General features: G+C 39.3%; 2 protein-coding genes across 2 annotated transcripts in view; one reads left to right on the forward strand and one right to left on the reverse strand.

The window, feature by feature from the left end:
• The window catches only part of LOC110372784 (syntaxin-binding protein 5), a 199,404-nt gene that overhangs the window by 131,518 nt on the left and 46,514 nt on the right, over positions 1-21,372 (forward strand). The window contains 1 exon segment of the mRNA XM_049847691.2: positions 19,213-19,310. Coding sequence (XP_049703648.2) covers positions 19,213-19,310 — 98 coding nt within the window.
• Positions 13,561-16,898, reverse strand: LOC110372266 (basic juvenile hormone-suppressible protein 1). Its single transcript, XM_021328869.3, has 5 exons — positions 16,747-16,898; positions 15,960-16,093; positions 15,044-15,877; positions 14,799-14,959; positions 13,561-14,650 (listed from the first exon to the last, which is right to left on the reverse strand). Exons 1-5 carry the CDS (start codon positions 16,838-16,840, stop codon positions 13,618-13,620), a joined length of 2,256 nt encoding a protein of 751 aa, XP_021184544.3. The 5' UTR covers positions 16,841-16,898; the 3' UTR covers positions 13,561-13,617.

A 21,372-nucleotide genomic window follows, 5' to 3' on the forward strand; every position in this document is an offset into this window, starting at 1 on the left:
GACACGGTCGAAGGATCGGGAAGAGTGGAAGCGAGATGGGGAGGCCTTTGCCCAGCAGTGGGACACTACAGGCTAGATATAATATAATAATATAATAATCTATACCAATATTATAAAGAGGAAAATTTTGTTTGTTTGTTTGGTTGTAATGAATAGGCTCAAAAAGTACTGGACCGTTTTTAAAAATTCTTTCACCATTCGAAAGCTACATTATCCACAAGTAACATAGGCTATATTTTATCCCGCTACGGGCGTAATTCCCCGGGACGCGGGTGAAACCGCGGGAAAACGGCTAGTTATGTATATATGGTTGGTTCTTATTACGAGATTGCGTAATTATAGACACTGTTACCACTTATAGGTGCTTACAATTAAGACAAATCCGACATTCTGATTACAGCCACTTATTTAATCTAAGTGAGTTCCTAAGAATTAACTACCACGGGATAAATTAGCACCGTCTTTGTCACATTTATTTACAAGATTGCCTTGCTCCGTTTTATTGTAGAACAAGTTAATACAACGTTAATGTAATTGTTTCAGGTAACGTCTCCTCCGGCAGTCGGGATAAGGCGCGAGTCTCGGCTTAGTGAGTGCCACCCGTTTCTATTTAATTACCAGTATTTTCTCTGTGCTTTTAATTGTCACACACATCTGTAAGAAATTGCGTGTGTGATAACTTCACATTCTTCGCATTCAATAAGCTTTAAGAACAAAAATAGATAGCAACATTTAAATAATGTAACTTCTACCTCTATATTAGTCACACTGTCGTGTTTAAAATTATACATAGTAATATGTTCAAAACTTTTCTTAATAACGAAAAGTTTTAGCACTTTAATAATAATTGTAAAAGAAAGATTACTCTGTTGGGGAACATAGAGTTAATATTCTGAAAAGTAAAAAAACACAGCCTACTGCGCGCTCCACACAATAAGATACGGTTATTACTCAAACCCAGTACGCAATGGAAAGGCAAATTTATCGGTCCAGTCGTCAGCGCGAGGCCGCAGATGTCCATCAGAGTGAACAAAAACATCAGTTTGCGAATCACTGCAGTTTCGGTGAACGTGTATGCTGCAGGGAAGCCGACCGAAATAACACATTAGCCGATTGTAAAACTGTTGGATATTGGCGAATAACTTGAATGCAGTGTGTGGAAATATAGTTGTGGAGCGAACAGAATTGGTTACATTGATTTTTGCTGTTTTTTACTGAAATCCCATAGTCTTTTTTATCTATGTCTATGAATCGCGAGTATGATTTATCCTTTTTACCGTGAAAAACAAATGACAGAAGCCGACAGTTTTGGCATTTGCAAATTGCAACACTAAGAAAAGTGTCAATGTCTTTTGAATAATAAATCTGTTGTGGTTTGGGATAGCTTAATTTATTAGGAGAATTTTTTTGTAGGTACCTTCTTTAATGTTTTTCTAACGTTATAATCTCGTTTGTCGCTAGGTGTTTCATCAACATTGTTATCCTAACGACGCTCATGTATTACGCCCACAACAGATCCTACATGCAAATACAATTCGCGTGTAAGCACCGATCCCTTCGCGCGAACAAATTACAACCATTAGCCAACGAGATAAAGTCTACTTTCACATGAACGCTCCGTTATACTTGCGACCTTTTCTTTTGTTCTTGTACTGTGTAAAAGATGTACTCGCGATGATATGGTTTGCCATTAATATGTATGCGTGTAATGTAAGGAAATTGTAGGTACGGGGTTTCTCATTTCGTTTTCCATAACAAATTATGTTGGAAGTGTAGGATTTCCATATCATTTTTGCGTGCAAAATGAAATTGCTAAACCAAAACAATAACTTCATTTTCAATGTTTAATCATATGGAAGGCTTATAATTACACAAAATGGCGTGCCTGTCAAAACCGACGTAAACAAAAGATAATTAGTAAGACAAAGGGCGAAACACGACACCTTTCACGCAGTCATCTGGAAAGCTAATTTAAAAGGCGCTGCTTATTTCCTGCAACAGTCAAAACATTGGCAACATTAATATTGTTGTCAGTCAGACCTGGCAGAGGTCGGACATCTGTTGTCTATGAGATGAACATTCATGTTTGTATGGGCCACACTCGCTGGCCCCCGCGCCGGCACCCGAACTGCCTTAAAGTGGGATAGAGAGAAAAGGTTCAGTAACTAAAATGAAAAAACTAAATATAAATAGTCTAAGAAGTCTAGTCAAAGTATACATAGAACGAGCTTTGCTGAATTAGTGCCTGAGGTGTCTTTTTACAATAATTTTAAGGTTTGATGGATACTAAAATTAAAACTAAAAAAAAAAACTTAGTTCATGTTAACCACAAACAAGATCAGTCAAAGCAACTGCTAATGGACACGTGGACACTTCTTTTAGAACTAAATAGTCTCCTTAAAGCAACAATAACTTAAGCTACAAACCTTCTACTCCTAAGAGCCTGTACACAGCTGCTTTCTTACTGCTAAAACGTATAGTAAAAACTACATCTTGTAATACCTTAAACAATGGTACTTCTATCTGCTGGTCCGGAGGCTGCTACCCTCTTTAGCACATAACGACTCGTGTAATGACGCGAACAACTCTCTCGCATGTGTTTACAACTTAACGCGAGCCTTATTTGTTAAAAAGCCTTTTTGTTGTTTCGATAAATTGAAGCCGTTTACAGTGTAAAGGGTTCGTTACAGTGTAAAGGGTTTTTTGGAAAATTGAAAGAGAAAACACACTTGTCCACCTAAACTTTTATGTTCAGACTTTTAGAAACAAAAACCAATATAGATTCAAAATATTTCAGTTTTCCAATCACGAATATAATAGCCCTATCGTTCTAGAATAAAATAGTGACGTAACATAAAAATGTATTCCAGTACTATAGCAATAGGCTTTATGTATTGTAATAAGAACACACACACAGGTTACAGTATATTGTATCGAGGCTCAATGTCATGACATTTATCCCACGCAGTGTCACCTACACCCTAATGTATTCATGAAACATTTTATATTTTTAAACAAAAACCGAGGGATCTATCGATATAATTGAAGGGTTAAACTAAAAGCTTTCAAAAGGTTTTAAAATGTTATTTTTTTATATGTAGTCGATTTTTAATAACATAATATCGCAACTATTATTTTTTATTACTTAAGCAACTATGCTTTGCAAGTCTAAAATGACATCCATCTTCGATTTCATAATGACTGTTACTAAATCCAATAATCTTCAAGTCTTCTAACCTTATCTTTCTAAAATATAATGTACATTACATGCTTATACCGCAACCAAATTTAGTCACTGATCTAAACCATAATTCAACTACATAGAAAGTCAATAATGACGTAGTTTGTATGCAAATCGCGAGAATTATGCCATTAGACTCACAACTCACGCGAGATAATTCCCAAATTAATTCGCATCGTATACTCATTCAACTGAATGTTATTACCGACACTAAATTAACTGTACTTATGACTGTAATTGTTATTATAGTTATAAAATTACCATTATTTGTTAGAACACTATGTGCTCATATCGCCACGTAAGGCTCAATAGGAATAATTCTACTCAGGAGTATTTATTTCATGCTGATTCGTTGGCATATCTATAAATCGATGACGAAGAAGATTCATCCGAATCGTTTCTGGCTTTTAAAATATTAATTAAAGATATAAATTGGAACAAGCTGAAACTACATGATGATAAACATAAGATGGATACGAGGGTTGTAATGAATACTACCGATGCTGACATACAAGTATTTGCCACTGCATGTTCTTCATCAGTGGTGGTCAAAGCAACTCGCCTCATTTTCCTAAAGGTAGCTGAGTAAGATAAATGTAACGTTATGAATATCAGAGTAAAAGGAAATGAGACGCTAAGCTCTGCTGACCTTTGTGAATGTTTCGGATTAATCCTGCACACACATACATACGGACATAAGGATGTACACATGTGGTGAATGCTAATGAAAGTCGAGCAGATGAGTCTCAAGTTAATTCTAAATGAAGAAGTTGTACACGTCAACGCTGAACTTATTAAATTAATTTGTTAATTTATTCCAGCACATGTTGAAGATTTGAATGATGTTGTGAAACTGATTAAATTTTACATTTGATTATACCTTGCAGGAGATTAAGAGTACACAGTGTTTTACAAAAAAATCGAAACGCTAAACAATTTTCCTAGTAATTATAATTTATAAAACTGCACACTCTAGCTGCTGAAAGGCAACTAAAACAAGAAGCAAAAAGACAAACAGAAAACTAAATCTCGTTAAAATTCAGGGAACAGAATCCACGTTAGCGCCAGACAACATTAAAGCAACAATTAACACGAAAGCAACAGTAAATCGCTCAACAAACTAACTTGCAGCTTTAGTTCCAAACCAGTTTAGCCAGCGTTGATTCAGGAAATTGATGACTCGGTTAAATCTACATTATGTATTCAATCTGTTCGGCTCAGAGGTAAATGAGATTATCTCTCGCCGTCATTGGTCCATATTTCACGGAAGCCACTTGTTTCTTGCCATCTGCGTCGGAGAACTTGTTAGCCAAGTTTTTGTGTTAAACTTTATGTTTGTGAAACATGGCTGAACGAGTCTTTTTAGTACTTTCAGTTCTGTTTCATTTAAGTACAGCTGTAATAAATATGTTATGTTTCTGCAAAAGCCGTTGCCTCTGATAGAATTGCTTTCATAAACACATATGGGCAATGTTAATTTCTGCATATTTACTAGCCCCTATTTAGGTTATGCTCATAAAGTTGGTTTTGCATACATCAGAAGTTGTCGTGAGTACAGATAACGAGTGTAGTCCTCACCGCAGGCCCCGCCGGCTCCACAACTTAGTCTCTTAATAAAGTGGACTTGCTTCAAACTTTACTCGTTACTTGCTTGATGAATTTTAATGCAAAAAGGATCTCAAAATTACTTCAATTAAACACTTTAGAACCAAGCGAACGTTGATTAAGAAGTTAACGTAGTTTCAAATTGCACTCTTGTGATGAGCCATTGAAATTGAATTAGAATAAGAGGGTTTTCAGTTGTTAAGTAGTTTTCAAGGGTTAAAGTAGTTCAAGTAGAACTTTATATTAATTTGTATCCGTCCTCTCTGGAGGTTCTCTCAGATGTAGCCTGAGAGCTTATAGCAGAGTAAAAATAAGGAAACACGGTAAGTAATAAAACAAAAACAAATAATACAACAAAGGATGTCCAATGAAAAATGACCAGTCGGACTCGTTTAATGTACAATAGCGTAAACAATGGAGGATCGTCTTGATAAATGTCAGCGCGCGCTCCTTTTGTGGCGCCTTCGCTAACCGGCAGACATTGTGGACGGCTTTCGGCAAATCTCCTTCACGCCGCGTCCTTATTGAGGTAGGCTTCAAAGCCTCCCACGTGATGTTTTCAGGCCTCGCGCCCTTTATTTATGGGGTTTTTTGATGCTTCGCCAACTTTCCGCGAGAGATCCTTTGATGTGCTCCCGGCGGTACTTAACGATGGTTTTGTGTATTCAGATGGTATAAAGTATTTTTTTCACGAATTAATATTACTGTTGTATTTTAGTACAATATAAAAGTCGTCTTACAGGTTTTCTTAGTTAGAATATGAATAGTAAACTCGGTACAAAAAGCAAACCAATTCGATACCTTTTTGTATCTTGAAAATATCCAAACGCTAGGATCCCAAAAAAAACTAGAACCGTTGGTCCCAGCTCACTAAAACAAAGATAATAAATAAACCAACGAAGTTGAGCCAATTGAATAAGCGAACCTTTCCAGCCCAGTCTCCAGGCACCGCCGAACTAAATTGAAAAACCTAAACGCAAATAGGTAAGACAGATGGGCGACTGCCTGCGACTCGGAACACCCAGACACGATTTGTCAAAGAGAAGATTACTCAACTGGGAGCTCCCAGATTGGCTGTGTGCCTCGGAACGTCGGCGGTTTGGAATTCTAAAACGTTGACACAGCTGCTGACACCCGATACCCGTTAGAAGGAAACTTTATTTCATTTGACTTACAGCTTTGTGAATAGTTTATCTTTTCTTTGACACTTTTTCATTGCTTTCAAGAAAGATATTAACCTCGTTTATTTTTCCTGCATTGATCTCTTGTGTTTTATCTTCGATAGATTTAAAATCTTGTAATGATGTTAAACTTCTCCCATTACTTACACCAGTTCTCTCCAGATGAGAGAGATTATTCTGCAAATTGTCGACACAACAACAGCGCACATCTAAATACACGAACAATGGCGTCAGATAACAAACTGAATCACGTTTCAGCCATTAAAATAACAATAATTTGTGTCCTTTTTGCCAACCTGCTTTGCATACAGCTTGAGCTTTAACGTAATGTAATAAGGACCATTTTGGAACGTCTCTAGTGCACGACTTATGTTGTGAGCCCGTTCAATGGCGCATTGTAAAGGGATTTGAATTCGCGATCAGTTTCCGTCGGTTGGAAACGTTTGATGGTATTAAAACTTTGTCGTCAAGTGTTTCACGAGATCAAATACCGCGGCTTGCGGTTACTATCGATCAACAACATCACAACACAAGGTTTCACTCCAGATTCAATAAGTGACTTTACAACATAGTTTGTTTTGAGTTTGTGGGTGCTTACTCAACTTAACAAGTAGAGACAAAATTAAGTACGAAACTCAACGTGAAATAGTTCTATAGAGTCAATAATTATTTCAAAACAATGTAAGCATCCTAGTTGTATCTGTAGCGGCTGCGAAGTGAACAGAAGGCACTACAAACAAAGCCAGGCGGCGCAAATGAAGCGAGACAATTGAAAACTGATGAAATGCGATTGAAAACTGAATGGAGTGTGTCAAACAGAGCAAATGAACGCGGCCTGTTAGCGGACGCGCCCCGCCCGCCCCGCACTCGCCCCGCTGCCGCCCCGCAACCGCCCCGCAGGCTCCCCCAATGTAGGCCACTGGGCTGGCCATTATTCCATTCAGCGACAACTTTTGCAATACTCGATTATTTTTCAAACGTCAAGAATATTGTGCTTTGACTTTGAAATATTTCCGCCGAGACTAGCGCCCGTCGTAATATTAGCCTTTGAGTAAAATGAAAGCTTTTCTCAGTAAATAACTAACATTTTTGAGTGTCAGTTTAAGCTCGGGGAAAGTTAACAGAGCTTGGAGAGGTTCCTGTTTGATAGTTTACGTGCGCTGAGAGTTACCCTCGAGGGATTTACAATTACCTGTTACTGAGGGAAGCTGAGGCTCGGAGGGACTGGATTATAGACAGCCTCGTGTCAAGAGTTCTTTGTTTTCAAATACTGTTATATAGTTTGTTCTGCAGCTTTTTGATCGTAGTCTTTATAATAGCTAATTGTTGACTTAAGATAAACCCTGTTGCTAAGAGATATTAAATGTAGTTGATCCTTCCCCTTCTTATGTCTCCTGACATAATTAGAAGACATATAGCACGTGCTAGGATGTCTCTGACACTATTCATCTGTTATAATTTGACAGTTGTGCGACAGTGACAGTAATATAGGTTTTTTTTTGTCAGACTGTTACTGACTAAAAATTTATGTACCAGGGCTGCGGTCATTCTTTCGTACAATCCCGCAGCCCCGGCAGTGACAATAATACTTCTATAGTTTAGCTTTAGTGTGATTATCTCGTCATTATGTCAGGTTCGTGTAGATATTCTAGTAGCTACTTATTTAAATTCGACTTGTTTGAGTATCTCGTAAATATTTAATCCGAAGACTTCAACAAGTGAAAACTTATTTATACTTTATCAGTTGCTTAAGTCTCAAGTTGTTACTTTGTAAACACGCTTGTAATGACTTAAGTTAACGCTACATTACTTAGTAAATCACTTAATACGAGTCAGACAGCTTTAACTTAGACAAAACTTTTCTTATTACATACGCATATACTTCACGCTACGAAAACTTTGTAAGGTTAGACTAAATTATGTCTATAATCTTCTTTAATTATTTTATGATTTGAATAGAATTTATTGAGCCTTGTCTGTCTGCAGCTTTATTGGTATCATTAGTACCTTATGAGTTGTAGCAATCAGCAAGAAGTGATTTTCTTTGTGTTGAAATATAGCATGACAATCAACATGACATTTAAGAATAAACGGTCAAATGACTTTAATAGTGCTTACGTACAATAAAGCACGCGAAGCTACAAGCAACAGTTGTGTGCCGTCCCTCAGTCGCCTTGTTCGACAACACCCATTGTCTCGCCGTCGTGCCGTTGTCATGCCGCTGTCGTGCCGTTGCCGTGACGCTGTCGCGACGCTCGCGGCTTGTTGGCGCGCCGTCCAAGATATTGTCTGTTAATAGTGTCGAACTTGTAGAGCGAACCATAACATTTTATGTAAACACTACATAAATTAGTGGACTTGTTGAGATCTCACAATTAAGATGCAAGATTAAGTCGATTGCATACTGTCTTTTATAAGATTAGGATTTAAATATTCCTTTTGTGAAGGTGAAGCAATCATACAATGTATGTGCAATAGTTACTTCCATTGTGTTCGTGGTTGATAAAAAGCACAAATATTTAATTTTGCAATTGGTACCTTTAAAACTCCCATGGTCACCAAAACAAAGAAAACTCTCACATGTAAAAGCAACATAATCAAAGTCAGCAATCCTTGTGTGCGATCAATCAGACAGTCAGTGGGCACGTGAGTAATGGCCGCATGATGCAGTGCAGATAATGCACGCCGGCCTGCAGCCTGCATTGTGCCGTGACGGATGCACCCTGCCCGCTATTGTGCGGCTAGAAGCCACACGACTTAGATTCAACGCCATTATTGTAAGAAAAGAAGATTAATGTGCTGCCTCTGTGAACCTGTGTTGTGGATAAGTTAAAGTATATCTGTGATAGTTTTCCACATAGGTTTTTAGTTGGTAAAAAGGGATTCATTAGTCTAGTAGCTGTTAGCTGCTACAGCATAACAAATGAGCTCCATCATGTTGTTAAAAATAAGTTAAAACGTTGCAAAAAATGGAATCGTAAAGAAAAGCACCCTAATCTCGAAAATTCGTTATGAGTTCTCAAGTAAAAAGACAAATATAATATCAATTGTTCCATTAGAACGTTTCTTAAAGAATCCAAAACAAACACTTTCACGCTCCCCCTCGTTGAAAAATGCCTGAAATAAGATTTTTTCATCAAACGACGAGGCACTTTATCTTCCCAATTTGTGCAAATTTTCAAATACCGTCTTCGCTTCTCCGGATAATTTATCTCTGAAATCGGGTTAGTGATTAATGTTTAGCAATTAATCAATTAGGATCGTTCCTCGCGCAGTTATCCTGATATTATTGAGTTAACTTGTTGTGGAACACTCATTACGTTATTTTGTTTATTGCCGTTTCATTAGAACGGCCTTTTGGTTCGCTTAACGAGCTTATCGGAAAATTAATAAGAGTTTATAAAGTTGGTTAAAAAAGTTACGATAAGTTACCTCTTTAGAAGGAGCTCGAGATTTTGATTTAATATTTAATCAAGCCTGAAATTGTTTATATCAGAAACCTGTAGCATCACTGCCATGATATTTCTTAATAGAATACACTCTTAAGATCGCTTTTTCTTTTCGGACCCATCAAAGGATATTTCGAACTTCTCAAGTTATCTTAATTGGTCTCTCAAGTTAATCACTTGTTCAAACCATCAAGGAGCCTCTCGACATCCCATCACCCGGGATCCTAGCCGGCTGGCGATCGTTGCTGCAGATAAGTGTCCCGACAAATTGCTCGATACCACTCCTGATTGGTAAGGAATCCCCCCTTTCCTCCCCCCACGTCGAGAGATTGCCTTATGATTGATGTGTCATTGGCAGGAGTGATCCGTCGTCTGACATGTCTAGTGATGCCGTATATGTCACGTGAGGAATTACCATCAGATATGTTTTATTTCTTATATTATTTATGGTGCCATGATTGTCGTTGTCGTTAGGCGAAATAAATATTTTCAAGGTAGGTTTTTGTGTATACTACTTATTTTGTTCAACGGTGGTGTTTATTGGCTATTTTGCGCTGTCTAGTCTTTCTCTAGAAACTAACATTGAAATACTAAGCACCACTTGGTAGTCTAGCTACACTGGTAGAACAATAGCGGCGACACAATATCTGCTGTCATTTCATATAACTGTACTCCCGGGACGACTTGTGCAACTTCCTTCATATAATCTCGATGCACATATATGCACATACATACTAGGCACGTATTCAATGCTACCTCCACTGGCTTTCATCTCATATTCCTGATATTATTTTAAAATTGAAATATCCAGCAGTTGTACGTGCGACTTCTTTATTAAAATTAATTAAAAATGAGCGCAGAGACAAAGCATCCGCCGGGGATTGCATCAGAGACAATCTGCAGTGATGTCTTTGTATCGCGACTGTCTTTGTTTGTTCGCAATGTGATTATGGTAACGATGCACTTGCTCTTTTTACTAGCCTTTGTTTTTCATTCATTTCAATCTCATTTCTATTCACAATGATATTTCAATTTATGCTGAGATACTAAGTAATAGAATCCTTTTCATATTCTTCTAGAATAAAATAAGATTTAGAGCATACAAAGATATAATATTCAGATTTTCCATATCGTATTTCGCGCTGACAGTTTTCGATTTCATGCAAATAGCCCGTTGTATGAGATGAAAGTTTTACAAGAATACGTGCAACAGTGAGAGAGAACGTTGCAGAAAGCCAATTTGCTTTGCGTCTATTTGTGGTTGAAAAGTTGAACGATTTATATTGGTAGTGTTGCACTCGTACGTTACAATATGACGTCGGGAATGATTGGCCTTGTCGTTATTTACCGTGTACGTCCGATGGGGTCGGATCGGATTCGCTGTCGGCTGTCACGGACCCGACGGAGCAGAAGTGGGTCGCGACAATGATGCATATTTCATGGCGCTCGCCGAAGGATGCGTCGACTTACGTCCCGACACCCACTACATGTTTATGCTTTGAATAGGAATCCAGATATTTGCAATTAGTTTTTTTTTATATATAGAAAACCAGTCGTTTACTCTATGAAGGAACATTATGGAACACGCCATGAAATGTAACAACAGTTTGAGCAAGAATTTTAACTTGTAAACAGTTTTGTAACATAACGTATGGGTGGGTGACTTAAAATGCCTGACTATAGACATAATATGCAACTATGCTATGTCCTAGTCACTAACCGGTTTATAATACCGATATTTCTATCAGAGCTTTTCCCCATTTTTTTATCTCCTATTTTCCCTTAAAGATTACATTATGAAAAGACATACACGTTAAGCGTAATAGCTCAATTTTCTTCACACTGTCTCATATAATGGAAACTCAGCAAATCCACAAAACGCCATCGGAAATTACCGACTGTGATTGAAGCGTATTTAATGCCCAAACCTGCCACACACGAGATTCATCCTTATCTCGTACATATAAAGATGGTAATTCCGTGCGTATGTTACATGGAGCGTGGTGGAGATGTAATTAAGTTATTCAAGCAAGTAATATGTAGCGCCGTATATACTGATACATAAGTTATGTGTGATCGCGACTCAACACACATTCATGAAAACCGCGGATTTCAGCCTCTAGTGAGTGCGCGGTAACGTGTAATTTATAATTAGTACAGTTACCGGCACGGATGTCGGGCTCTCGGCGGAAGAGTGGGGATCGCTTTGCGCACCCGTACGCATAAGGCAATAAGGCAGTAAATCGCTTGTGCGCAGGTGAAGGTCAGGGCCCGACATCCGTGCCGGTAACTGTATATAACACTTAAATAAGGACGATAAATTATAATGATAAAGTAGTGTTTCAGGGACTTAATGATTATGTCTAATTGGGGGATAAATAAGTCGCTTGTACAAATTGTAATCGATGAAAGCAAGAATGTAATTAAATACCGATCCATTTTTTGAATAAAACGAAACTTTTCAATCACGTGAAAGAATCCACAGTAAAGAATTTAATTTAACGTCCATCTCTATTAAAGTCTGTACAAAAAGACCAGAATCATTGAAAATCTTACATAGTGCACGAGCATGCACGGCCGATGGCCGACGGCCGACCATGCACGCTAAATGAAATATCGGCCGAGCTTCAGCTATGCGGCCGAACAAAGCGGAAACTTATTCAAAATATATTTAACGGATCGCGTAGATTCCTGTCAGTGATGTAATTGCAATATGGCGGCACGTGGCCGCGGCAACTCGCGCGAGTACTCGCCGCACGTACGAGCGGCGCGATCGCTCCGATAGCACAGGAATGTTAATGTAGCAATTGTTGCGAGCCGTGGCCTGTGCTCTGCTGTATGCCAAGTATTCCCGCTTGCTTTGCGATACCACTCCGGATTGAATTACTTTGCAAACAAATGCTTTGCTTGTACTATTTTAACGTTGCAATGTTTATTGGAGTACTGTTTGCAATGCCTTTGTGCACATCTCCATTAAGAGCAAACTGAGGGATGTGCTTGTAATAAAACACAAATTATGTTGTTACAATTTCCCTAAATTACATTTCAAATGATTCACAATCAAAAACAAAACGGTATTTTTAAAACAATGTTCATTTATATTTTACCTGCCTGTCGAACAGTACTGTAAGACACGAGATTTCCCTGTAGCCTTCGATCCTCGCCTGTAATTGGAACAAATTATAATCGCTTCGAATCCTATTCGGAATGGAAAATGAAATCTTTTCTCAAACGTCTGTCACTCAGTAATAGGATATTAACTTGTTCAAATGAACAGCGTTCAACGATGTTCAATTGTTTGACATTTTGACAAGATTTTTCTTCTATGAATTGGTTCGGAAGGATTCTGATAAAAGATGTGTTTCTTTGAGTTATTTTGTGAGCTCAAGTTTCTAGGAAGATATTCTTTTCATTTTATTAAAAGTATACATTTTACTCTCAGTTGGAGAGAACATCCTTTCTCTTTATCATTGTCATAAAGTAAAATAATATTTAAATAAATAATTCCTTTTCAAAGCAAGTCCTTTGTAAGGAAACAGGCCTTTGTCTAATTAAACAGGACCATTTGTCATGTCGCTGTGGCGGCTCCAAAAATGGCTAGTTTTATTTGCGTCCAAGTCCACAGCTCGTAAATAAATGTGAAATAAGAAAAGGCTGTCTCGAAGGGTCTCAGTCCTCAGTCCGGGATCAAAGGGACTCTAAATGTTTGCTCTAACTTTATTTGTTTATTTAGGACACACTTCGCCAGACTTCGGCCGTCCCTTGCCGATTTGTTTTCGGACCTATTACCGAGTTCCCAATTATTTATGAAATACCAATTAAACGAAAACTTTTATTAAAAAACAAGACATTCTTTATATTCCCCCAACGGGCTTAAAATACTAAATCTTGTTAGTTTCCCAACTTTTCTCGCCTTGCGAACAAGTTAATTGAAATTTTGTGTTTCTATTTTATTTGCGCTCCGCGGACGGAGAGATGAATTTTAGAGGAATCCATTAGTTGCAGTGAAACTTGTGCCAGCATACAGATGTACAGCTCAGATATGTTCAGAGTGTTCACCGACGAGTTAATTGAAAAAAGACAGTACATTTATAGGGTGCTATTTATTTTACAATCAACAGAGGGTTGCTTAAGTTTAGAGTTACATTCGCATCATATCGTCTTTGCTCATCATCATGACGTCCTTGTAGGACCACCTGACCAACATGTCGTTGTCGAGGTAGGTGAGGTCGTCCTTCTTCATCACCATGTCGGACATGTCAATGTCCTTCACGGAGTTGGACATGCCCAGGTCCTTCCTGTACACCATCACGTCGGTGAACTTCATGTTGTTGGTGTAGAAGTGAGTCATGTCGATCTGCCTGTCGAAGGGGAAGCCGAGCGGCATCGTGTCGAAGCACACGCTCCAGCGACAAGTCTTGCGCTCCTTCATGATGTTCATGTCAACGGTAGGCAGGAGCAGGTTGGTCTTGACTGGGGTGATGATCACGAACATCTGCAGAGGCATACCACCACGGCGACCAAGAGGCAGGAGCAGTCTGTGCGGGAAACCAACGCGGGTCTTGAACCACCAGCTCTCAACATCAACGGTCTTACTGATCATGCCGACAGTGTCTACCATGTTGTTCAGAACGCGACGGGTCCATGGCCTCTGTTCAATGACTCCGTGCATCTCCAAAGAGTTGCGAACGATGGTGTTCTTGCCAGTTTCCAGTTTATACATGAAAGTGTCGATTTCAACCATATCAAGGCGTTTGTCGTTGACACTCATGAGGCGTCCGAGGCAGTCATATTTGGGACCAAGGAAGATGCGGACCACAGCGTCCACGGTCTTGTCAGAGGTGACATCGACGGTGATCTTGAAGGGGTGATGGTTGAGGCGGCGCATGCGCGCTACCATCACCATGTCGGAGCGCTTCTTCTTCATCTCAGCGTCGTCAAGGAAGACAGCGTTGGTGATATCCATGTCGTACTCATCCATGAAGGTGACGAGTTTGTCAGTGGTCAAGCGGTCGACCTTGACGCCGGGGAAGTCGAAGTCCTCGCGGGTGTACTTGGGCAGCATGTTCTTGAACAGGACGAATGTTTCAGCGACGCGCTTCATCAGCCTCCAGAAAACGGGGTCGCGCATGCATGTCGTGTACATGTCCAAGGCGGTCGGCACATACGTGTATCTGTAAACGTTGTGTTGTTCATTAATTATTATTGTTGACTGATTCTGTAAGATTTTTTTTAATATAGAGGTATATGTATGCCACATTGTATTCAATGTGATATTTTGTGATTGTGGTAGAATTGAAAGATTTCGTTCGTGGTACTTACTTGTTGAAGTTGTGCGTGTTGTAGCTGAGCATTTTCTTCATGAGGTGCATCAAGTGCATGAACTTGGCGTCATCATTGACCAGTCCCATGCCACCCAGCACCAGGCGAGCCAGGTTCTCAATGTCTTCGGGCTTCTTCAGGGTGATAACCTTTCCGTCGCGCTACAAAAAACATTATTATTTTAGTAAAACTTTATGTTCATAAAAATGATAGTTATAATATCTAATCACATAAGTAGTACTTACGCGTTCAATCTTGCCAGTAAGGATGCCATCGCGGATAATCCTCTCCACGTCATCCAGCATACGCTTGATCTTGACGTTGTCCTTGGTCAGAACAACCATGTTGTTGCTACGCACGGGCAACTCGTCTCCAGTGTGCAGGCGGATCTTAGGCCAGTAGCCGGTCTTGAGCGGCTCGTTCCACATCATTGCCTTGATGTCGCACATCTCGTGACAGAGGCGCTCCAGACGTAGCCTGGCCAGCAGCTGCATGTTGGCGTAGCTGAGGATCTCTCCGCGGCGCTCCTTGTTGACGGTGTACATATCGTCCGTCATCCAGAAGGGGTAGCTCATGTGCAAGTAGTACATGTAGGTGTTCAGGTCGATATCCTCGGTGAAGTACGAGATGCGGTCAGCTTCGTTGAGGGTGTGGCGGACTCCCTTGCGCCAGTCGATCACGACCAGGTTCTTGTCAGTCACCCTGATGCCATAGTAGTCCATCAGGACGGGGTCAGTAGCGGCTTTGGTCATCTTCATCATCATAGCCTTGTTGATGATATGGCTGTCGACGAATAAGTAAGGGTAGATCTCGTATGGGGCGGGAAGGGTGATGCCGCGGCAGTCAGTTCTGTGGAACACGCAGGCGGTGAGGGCATACACAAACATGCCTCCGTTGATGCGCTCTCTCAGCCAGCAGGCGGTCCTGATGAACACGTCGAAGTCCTTGGCGAAGAACAAGATCTTGAAGACCTTGACGGCCTGCTCGATGTGCAGCTCATTATTGGTGACGAACACCTCGCCGCGAGGGAGCATACCCATCTTGAACGTGTCGATGAACTTCTTCACGACATCTGTCTTCTGCAATATTACATGTACTTATGAGCTCATCGCCTTTCTTAAATTATAATAAAGGTATCAGTTTTATTTTCCTAGGACTTACCAAGTATTTGTCCATGTTATCCTCGATGGTCCACTCGCGCGCCACCTCGCGGATGTCGTCGTACATGGTCGGCTGCAGGATGTGGTTCAGCAGTTTCAGGATGCACAGCTCCTTCATCTTAATGTCCATGTTTACTGAAAAAACAAATACACATTTAGACCCCCACGTGTAACAAAATATTTAACACTATAGTATACTGTGTAATTAATTAAAAGGCCGGATGATTGTCCAAGTTTAATGTTGGGCGTAATATCCAATTTCGATTCAAATTACGCAATCTTGTTTCAATTTTGATTTCCTCTAGGGCTTCAGGATCTTGTTTTGACATTTCCATTTTCTTTTCAAGCAATTGCTATTGAGGTTTTACAATTTGTGTCGAGAATTTAATCATATTTTTTATTAAACAAAGTTCAACGCAATCAAAACACGTCTTTACAACTTGATTAATTTGTTTCTATTTCTGACTAGATTGTACAGTAGACCAACTGAGCAAAGATACACATTATATTGAGGGAGACATGTAACTGGCTTTCGCGGATTCAAACTTTTTTTGAATTGTTCATTTAACAGACTATAACTTAGTCTAGAATCATTTGAGTAATAGACAGACAGACAAACAAAGTTATTGTCGGATCAAAATAAACAAACTCCTGTTTGCTGAAACTACTCGTTAGACCTATCATGAATATTGTGGCAACTATTTTGGACAAATGCCTTGCGATGAATCAGTTGCAACAGCACAAGTTGTAGAAGAGTAAGGCATTAGAAGTTAGCAGAAGCTACTCACCCATGTTGTCTTTGCCGATGAGGACTGTGCCATCATCCTTGACGACGGAGGCGGCCGCCACCGCCAGCGCGGCCAAAACCAGAAGAACTCGCATGATTGCCGCTGCACCACAACTGTGCACTTCTCACCTCGCAGACGCCTTTTATACTCATCCAGCGTATTTGTCTCAGCACTATCTGCGCGCACGTCATTATTATTGTTGTTTTTTTCGTCAAGATAACCTCTTGCAGTGTGATGTCCTCCGGTGAGCTCGCTAGGAGACGCAGGCGGAGGCAGGAGGCTCACGGCCTCGGAATTACCTTCATTTGCAGTAAAACAGGTGCTTCAACTCGTAAAGACGACATATCGCGGCTGGAAGCTAAATTTATTTTTATTTTATGTGAATTCTTGAGCATGCTTTATGGCTTGTAATTTAAGGCTGAATTGGTGGGTTCTTAAGGATTTTGTAACATATTTTTTTTAGAAATACAGTCTTTTCTGTTAGTTAATATAGTGTTACTCGCTACACTTAAGATGCTGTGTAGTTTATCCATCAATCACGCTTTTGAGTGGAGTTGACTGGTAGTCTCGTAGGTATTACGAGCTCGTTCCATTACGCGCACAAAAAGGTGCTCCGTCAAAGGAGAAGGAGCAAACCTTTACATCTTTATAATAACCTTTAGTGACAACATGTCGGCACTTATTTATGAGTGTGTATCAACATTCCAGAAAGGATTCTTTGAAAAGCTCGCAAGGAAAACAGCTACCTTATTTTTAATAGCATAAAATGTTGTCATAAATAATACATGTCCTAAGTCTTCAGCCGACAGGGTGGCAACAATGGTGACTTTAGTAATATTTGGTTTGATAAAAGTAACTTGGTTGAAAAAGCCCCTTAATGTAGGATCAATAAGGAAAGACTAAAGAACGTCATCTTGAAGGAAACTGTATAGGCGATATAAGCAACAGTACCTATAATATATTGATTGATACATAATAGAATTTCCCCTCAGTTTCACTTCTCAACTAACTTTAGGGGGTGAAAATCTGTTCATTCTGGCAAATAAAATATTATAAATGCACACTCATAAGCATACGTCTTCTGTTTAATGTATTGAAAAAGTACCTCTAGCACTATTGAACTCGTAAATAAATAGATGTGGTTCAGCCTACCAATGTTTTTGTGATTGATGTGTTTTTTGTTGACTATGAGCTTTGTATGATGCAAGCCTTTATCGCGTGTTATTGCGTTAAGGGTTAACTCCTATTATTTCCTTGGGTCAGGCCACTTTTATCTAATTGCTTTATTTACTGTGAAAGTGCTAACGGCCCTGTTGCCATGCGAGTCATAATCTGCATACTCGAGTACTTAACCGGTTTAAACTGGATCAGGACAAACAATGCTGATGCATCTTAAGAACTATTCATTACCTGATAAGAACTGTGCTTTTTAATTTATGTGTTATTGATTTATAAGTATGTTATTGTAATTACAATATCACTCTAATACATTGCAATAACAGTGATAAGAATCTAGTGATCAAACCACAGATTGAGTTATATCCCAGAGGAGGTCCACGCCCCCCGGCGTCTCATCCGACCGACACACAATGACACATGCTCTAGATAACATTATCCGTTGCCAAAACAAAGCGCTACAATGTTGCATATCAGTAAATTGCAAATTAATAACAGTTGATAAGGTCTTAAAGTTCATACCGTTATGTCATTCATGTCTTCTTATGAACCTAACGTTTGATATCGTTATCCATTACCTATGCCAATTTTTTTCAGCTTCCACTACACATGTACCTACTTTACCCACATGATAATATACTCGAGAAGAAATACATAAATCATGTGAAAAACGTAATGGCTTTCTTCAGGCATAAAAGCTAAAAAACGGCCCAAATTACCATTATGTACAATTTATCAGCAAGACCCTTATAACAATGAATCTTTATATTGAACAAAGTGTTCCAACTCATTACTTTACTCGCTCATAAATCAAGAGAAACATTTTGAAAAGCTTATTTCGCAACAGCCACGTTTTTAAATGATCAATTTTACCTTGTTACGATTATCTGCGTCCCGCGGGGCGAATGTTAACCCGACGTGAAAACGCCTGTTCTCTCGCATTTTATTTTAAGATATCTGCGCGTTTCACCCCGACCCGTTAAATCCCGTAAGCGTGAAAGCGTTTCAAATGAAAATAAATAAACATAATGAATTGTTTCCTATATTCGGCATGGCGGCTGATGGTCGCCGATGTGTACATTTGAAATCCGAACCCAATTCCGATGTTAGGTGTTCGATTTTCAAATTGCTTGTTTGTTTTTCTTTTTCATTTATAACGACTGGTCTTTGGTTTTCCGGGTATAAAGAGTTTGTATTTATTTGTGTTGGAACTCTTTCATGTTCGAATGTTATGTTGTGTATAATTTGAACAAACATCGTTTTTAACGGTTGCTTTCTGTTTGTTTACAGACATTTCGGCACGGGTTCCCGTTCTCGCCAACGGCACTAGCATGGGATCCCATACAGAAGCTGCTCGCCATAGGCGACAAAGGCGGCAACCTCAGAATGTATCCTTTTCACATCATATAACCTAGTTTAGCGACTAGCCAAGTTAAAGAACTTAGTTTAGGCAACAGGTAAGGTAGAGCTATGCTGATAGGGCTTGACTGCCAATCGTTTACTATTCGAGTGATATACGTCAATAACAATCTCCCATAAATATCTTACTCTCATAAAAACATATCGTTAATGAAAGTATAAAAATTCCGCTCATTAATGAAAACAAATGAGTGCAATGTAAGAGCTGCACTGTATCTGAGGTCAGCTGACATATGATACCTGCACCGAATCGCGTGTTCGGTGGGGTCACGCGCCTATCTGTCTTCCAGATGTTGCTAGGAGAAAGTTCATACGATTACAATATCCGTTATTTCCTTTTGTATATTTAGTTGGGAGATAGGATATCCATATCCCTTTTTTATTCTAACTCACCCATAGCGGGCCTGTTGAAAGAGATTTCTTAAGAAATAAGAAATAAGCAATGATAATGCCTTGCTTGTCTCGTAAACTTTGTTAAATGAGGAATAAGATATTTAAATTTTTTATCGTTCATTAGATTTCTCTTTGCAACAATGTAAAGTTTTCGTCAAAGCACTGGAGTGGTCATGTCGTAGCAATAACTTAGTGGGCTCCACACCACATAGACTCATACAAAATAGTGCTCAGCAACAGTTTATCAGTAGTTATTACATATTAACTTATCTATCGACACTTTCGACCTAGCTACACACTACAGCTGTCCTCAATTGTTCTCAAAATCATTTTTGACCGCTTTTGGATTCTTATCAGCACGACAACATTGTAAGCATAAAGTTTTCGTACATAAGTTGTCATTTACCAAACCGTTTACCTATCATTTTGCTGTATAAAGAACGTCCATATTGACCTAGGTCTCAAGATGCTCTATGATCTATGAATTAGAATTTATTCCGCGTAGTGGAGGCTGAGTATGTATTAGACAAGGCTGTCACCGCCAGTGATCGAGTTATTCCCATCATGCGGGGTCAGCATAACACGCTATTTACGAGCCCTTTAGTACGGTCGCCTCATAAATACGCAAACAGTTCGGACGCTATCGGCCGCTCGTAAAAATAGTGTTTACATTTTATTCGAGTATCGGTCCAGTCGTGTATGAATGTAAAGCGGTATTGGTAGCGATAGCAATTCTATAATAGCAGATATTAAATGTAAGGTATACTTTAGTTTTATGATATGAGGACTATGTTAGCCATTTTATTCATGTTCAGACACTTAGCACGAATGGTAAACCAATGAATAAGTACTTTTGTACGAGTAATCTTTTCCACACAGCAGTCCATCTCAAGACTTTCTTTTTGCCATTTCTTTGAATACTTCTAAGCCTGTAGGTATTACAGAGGCCTTAAAACCTAAATGACAAAGCTGTCAATAGGTGGTTGTCGTCAGTAAGCGCTCGACAAACAGGCGCCACTTCTTGGAAGCTTTTCCCAACTCGAGTGGCTAAATGTTCGGCGGTTGTGTCCGGCGCGAACCGCCGCGAACCGGTTATATCCGCTTTTGTGCCGATATAAGTGGCTCAGAGTGATCCACTCGGGGTGGAGGGGCGGGGGAACAATTAAACTTTTATAGTAAAACAGTTTGGTGCCTGTTGACTTTTTGAAATTTAAACTCACACTTGATCTTTTACTTTGATTAGATATTAGGAGTTGAATATTTTATAATACTGGCTTCTCCTTCTGCTTCCTTTCATTTTTTGATTACTTCGCACACCTAGATAAAAAGTACCCTACGGCCATTCTCGATAATGGGCTTTTGACGTTCATAAGTGCTTGTGAAGGCCTAAATGAAATAAAATGATTTGACTTTGACTTTGTAGCACTGTTTTTTTTTTAGAATCTGTATAGTATTTACAGACAAATTCTTCACCTCTATAATATTAATTAGTATAGATAATTCAACTTAACAATGTGGTGGTACTAAGACTGAATATCAGAACTAATTATAACAATCCCGGTTATAACCCAAGTTAAGCCGCCAAAGATTACTTAACTATCTGCTTCATGTACCAAATACACATGGCTTGAGATAACT

This window comes from Helicoverpa armigera, chromosome 7 (assembly GCF_030705265.1).
Source record: "Helicoverpa armigera isolate CAAS_96S chromosome 7, ASM3070526v1, whole genome shotgun sequence".
Taxonomy (NCBI): Eukaryota; Metazoa; Arthropoda; class Insecta; order Lepidoptera; family Noctuidae; genus Helicoverpa; species Helicoverpa armigera.

What these genes read in the sequence shown, in the direction of transcription:
- LOC110372266 (XM_021328869.3), bottom strand. Translation starts at nt 16,840, where the DNA reads ATGCGAGTTCTTCTGGTTTTGGCCGCGCTGGCGGTGGCGGCCGCCTCC. An exon ending in TTACTGGCAAGATTGAACGC is followed by an intron (nt 14,960 to 15,043) that starts GTAAGTACTACT and finishes TGTTTTTTGTAG; the next exon opens with CGCGACGGAAAGGTTATCAC. An exon ending in AACACGCACAACTTCAACAA is followed by an intron (nt 14,651 to 14,798) that starts GTAAGTACCACG and finishes CAACGTTTACAG; the next exon opens with ATACACGTATGTGCCGACCG.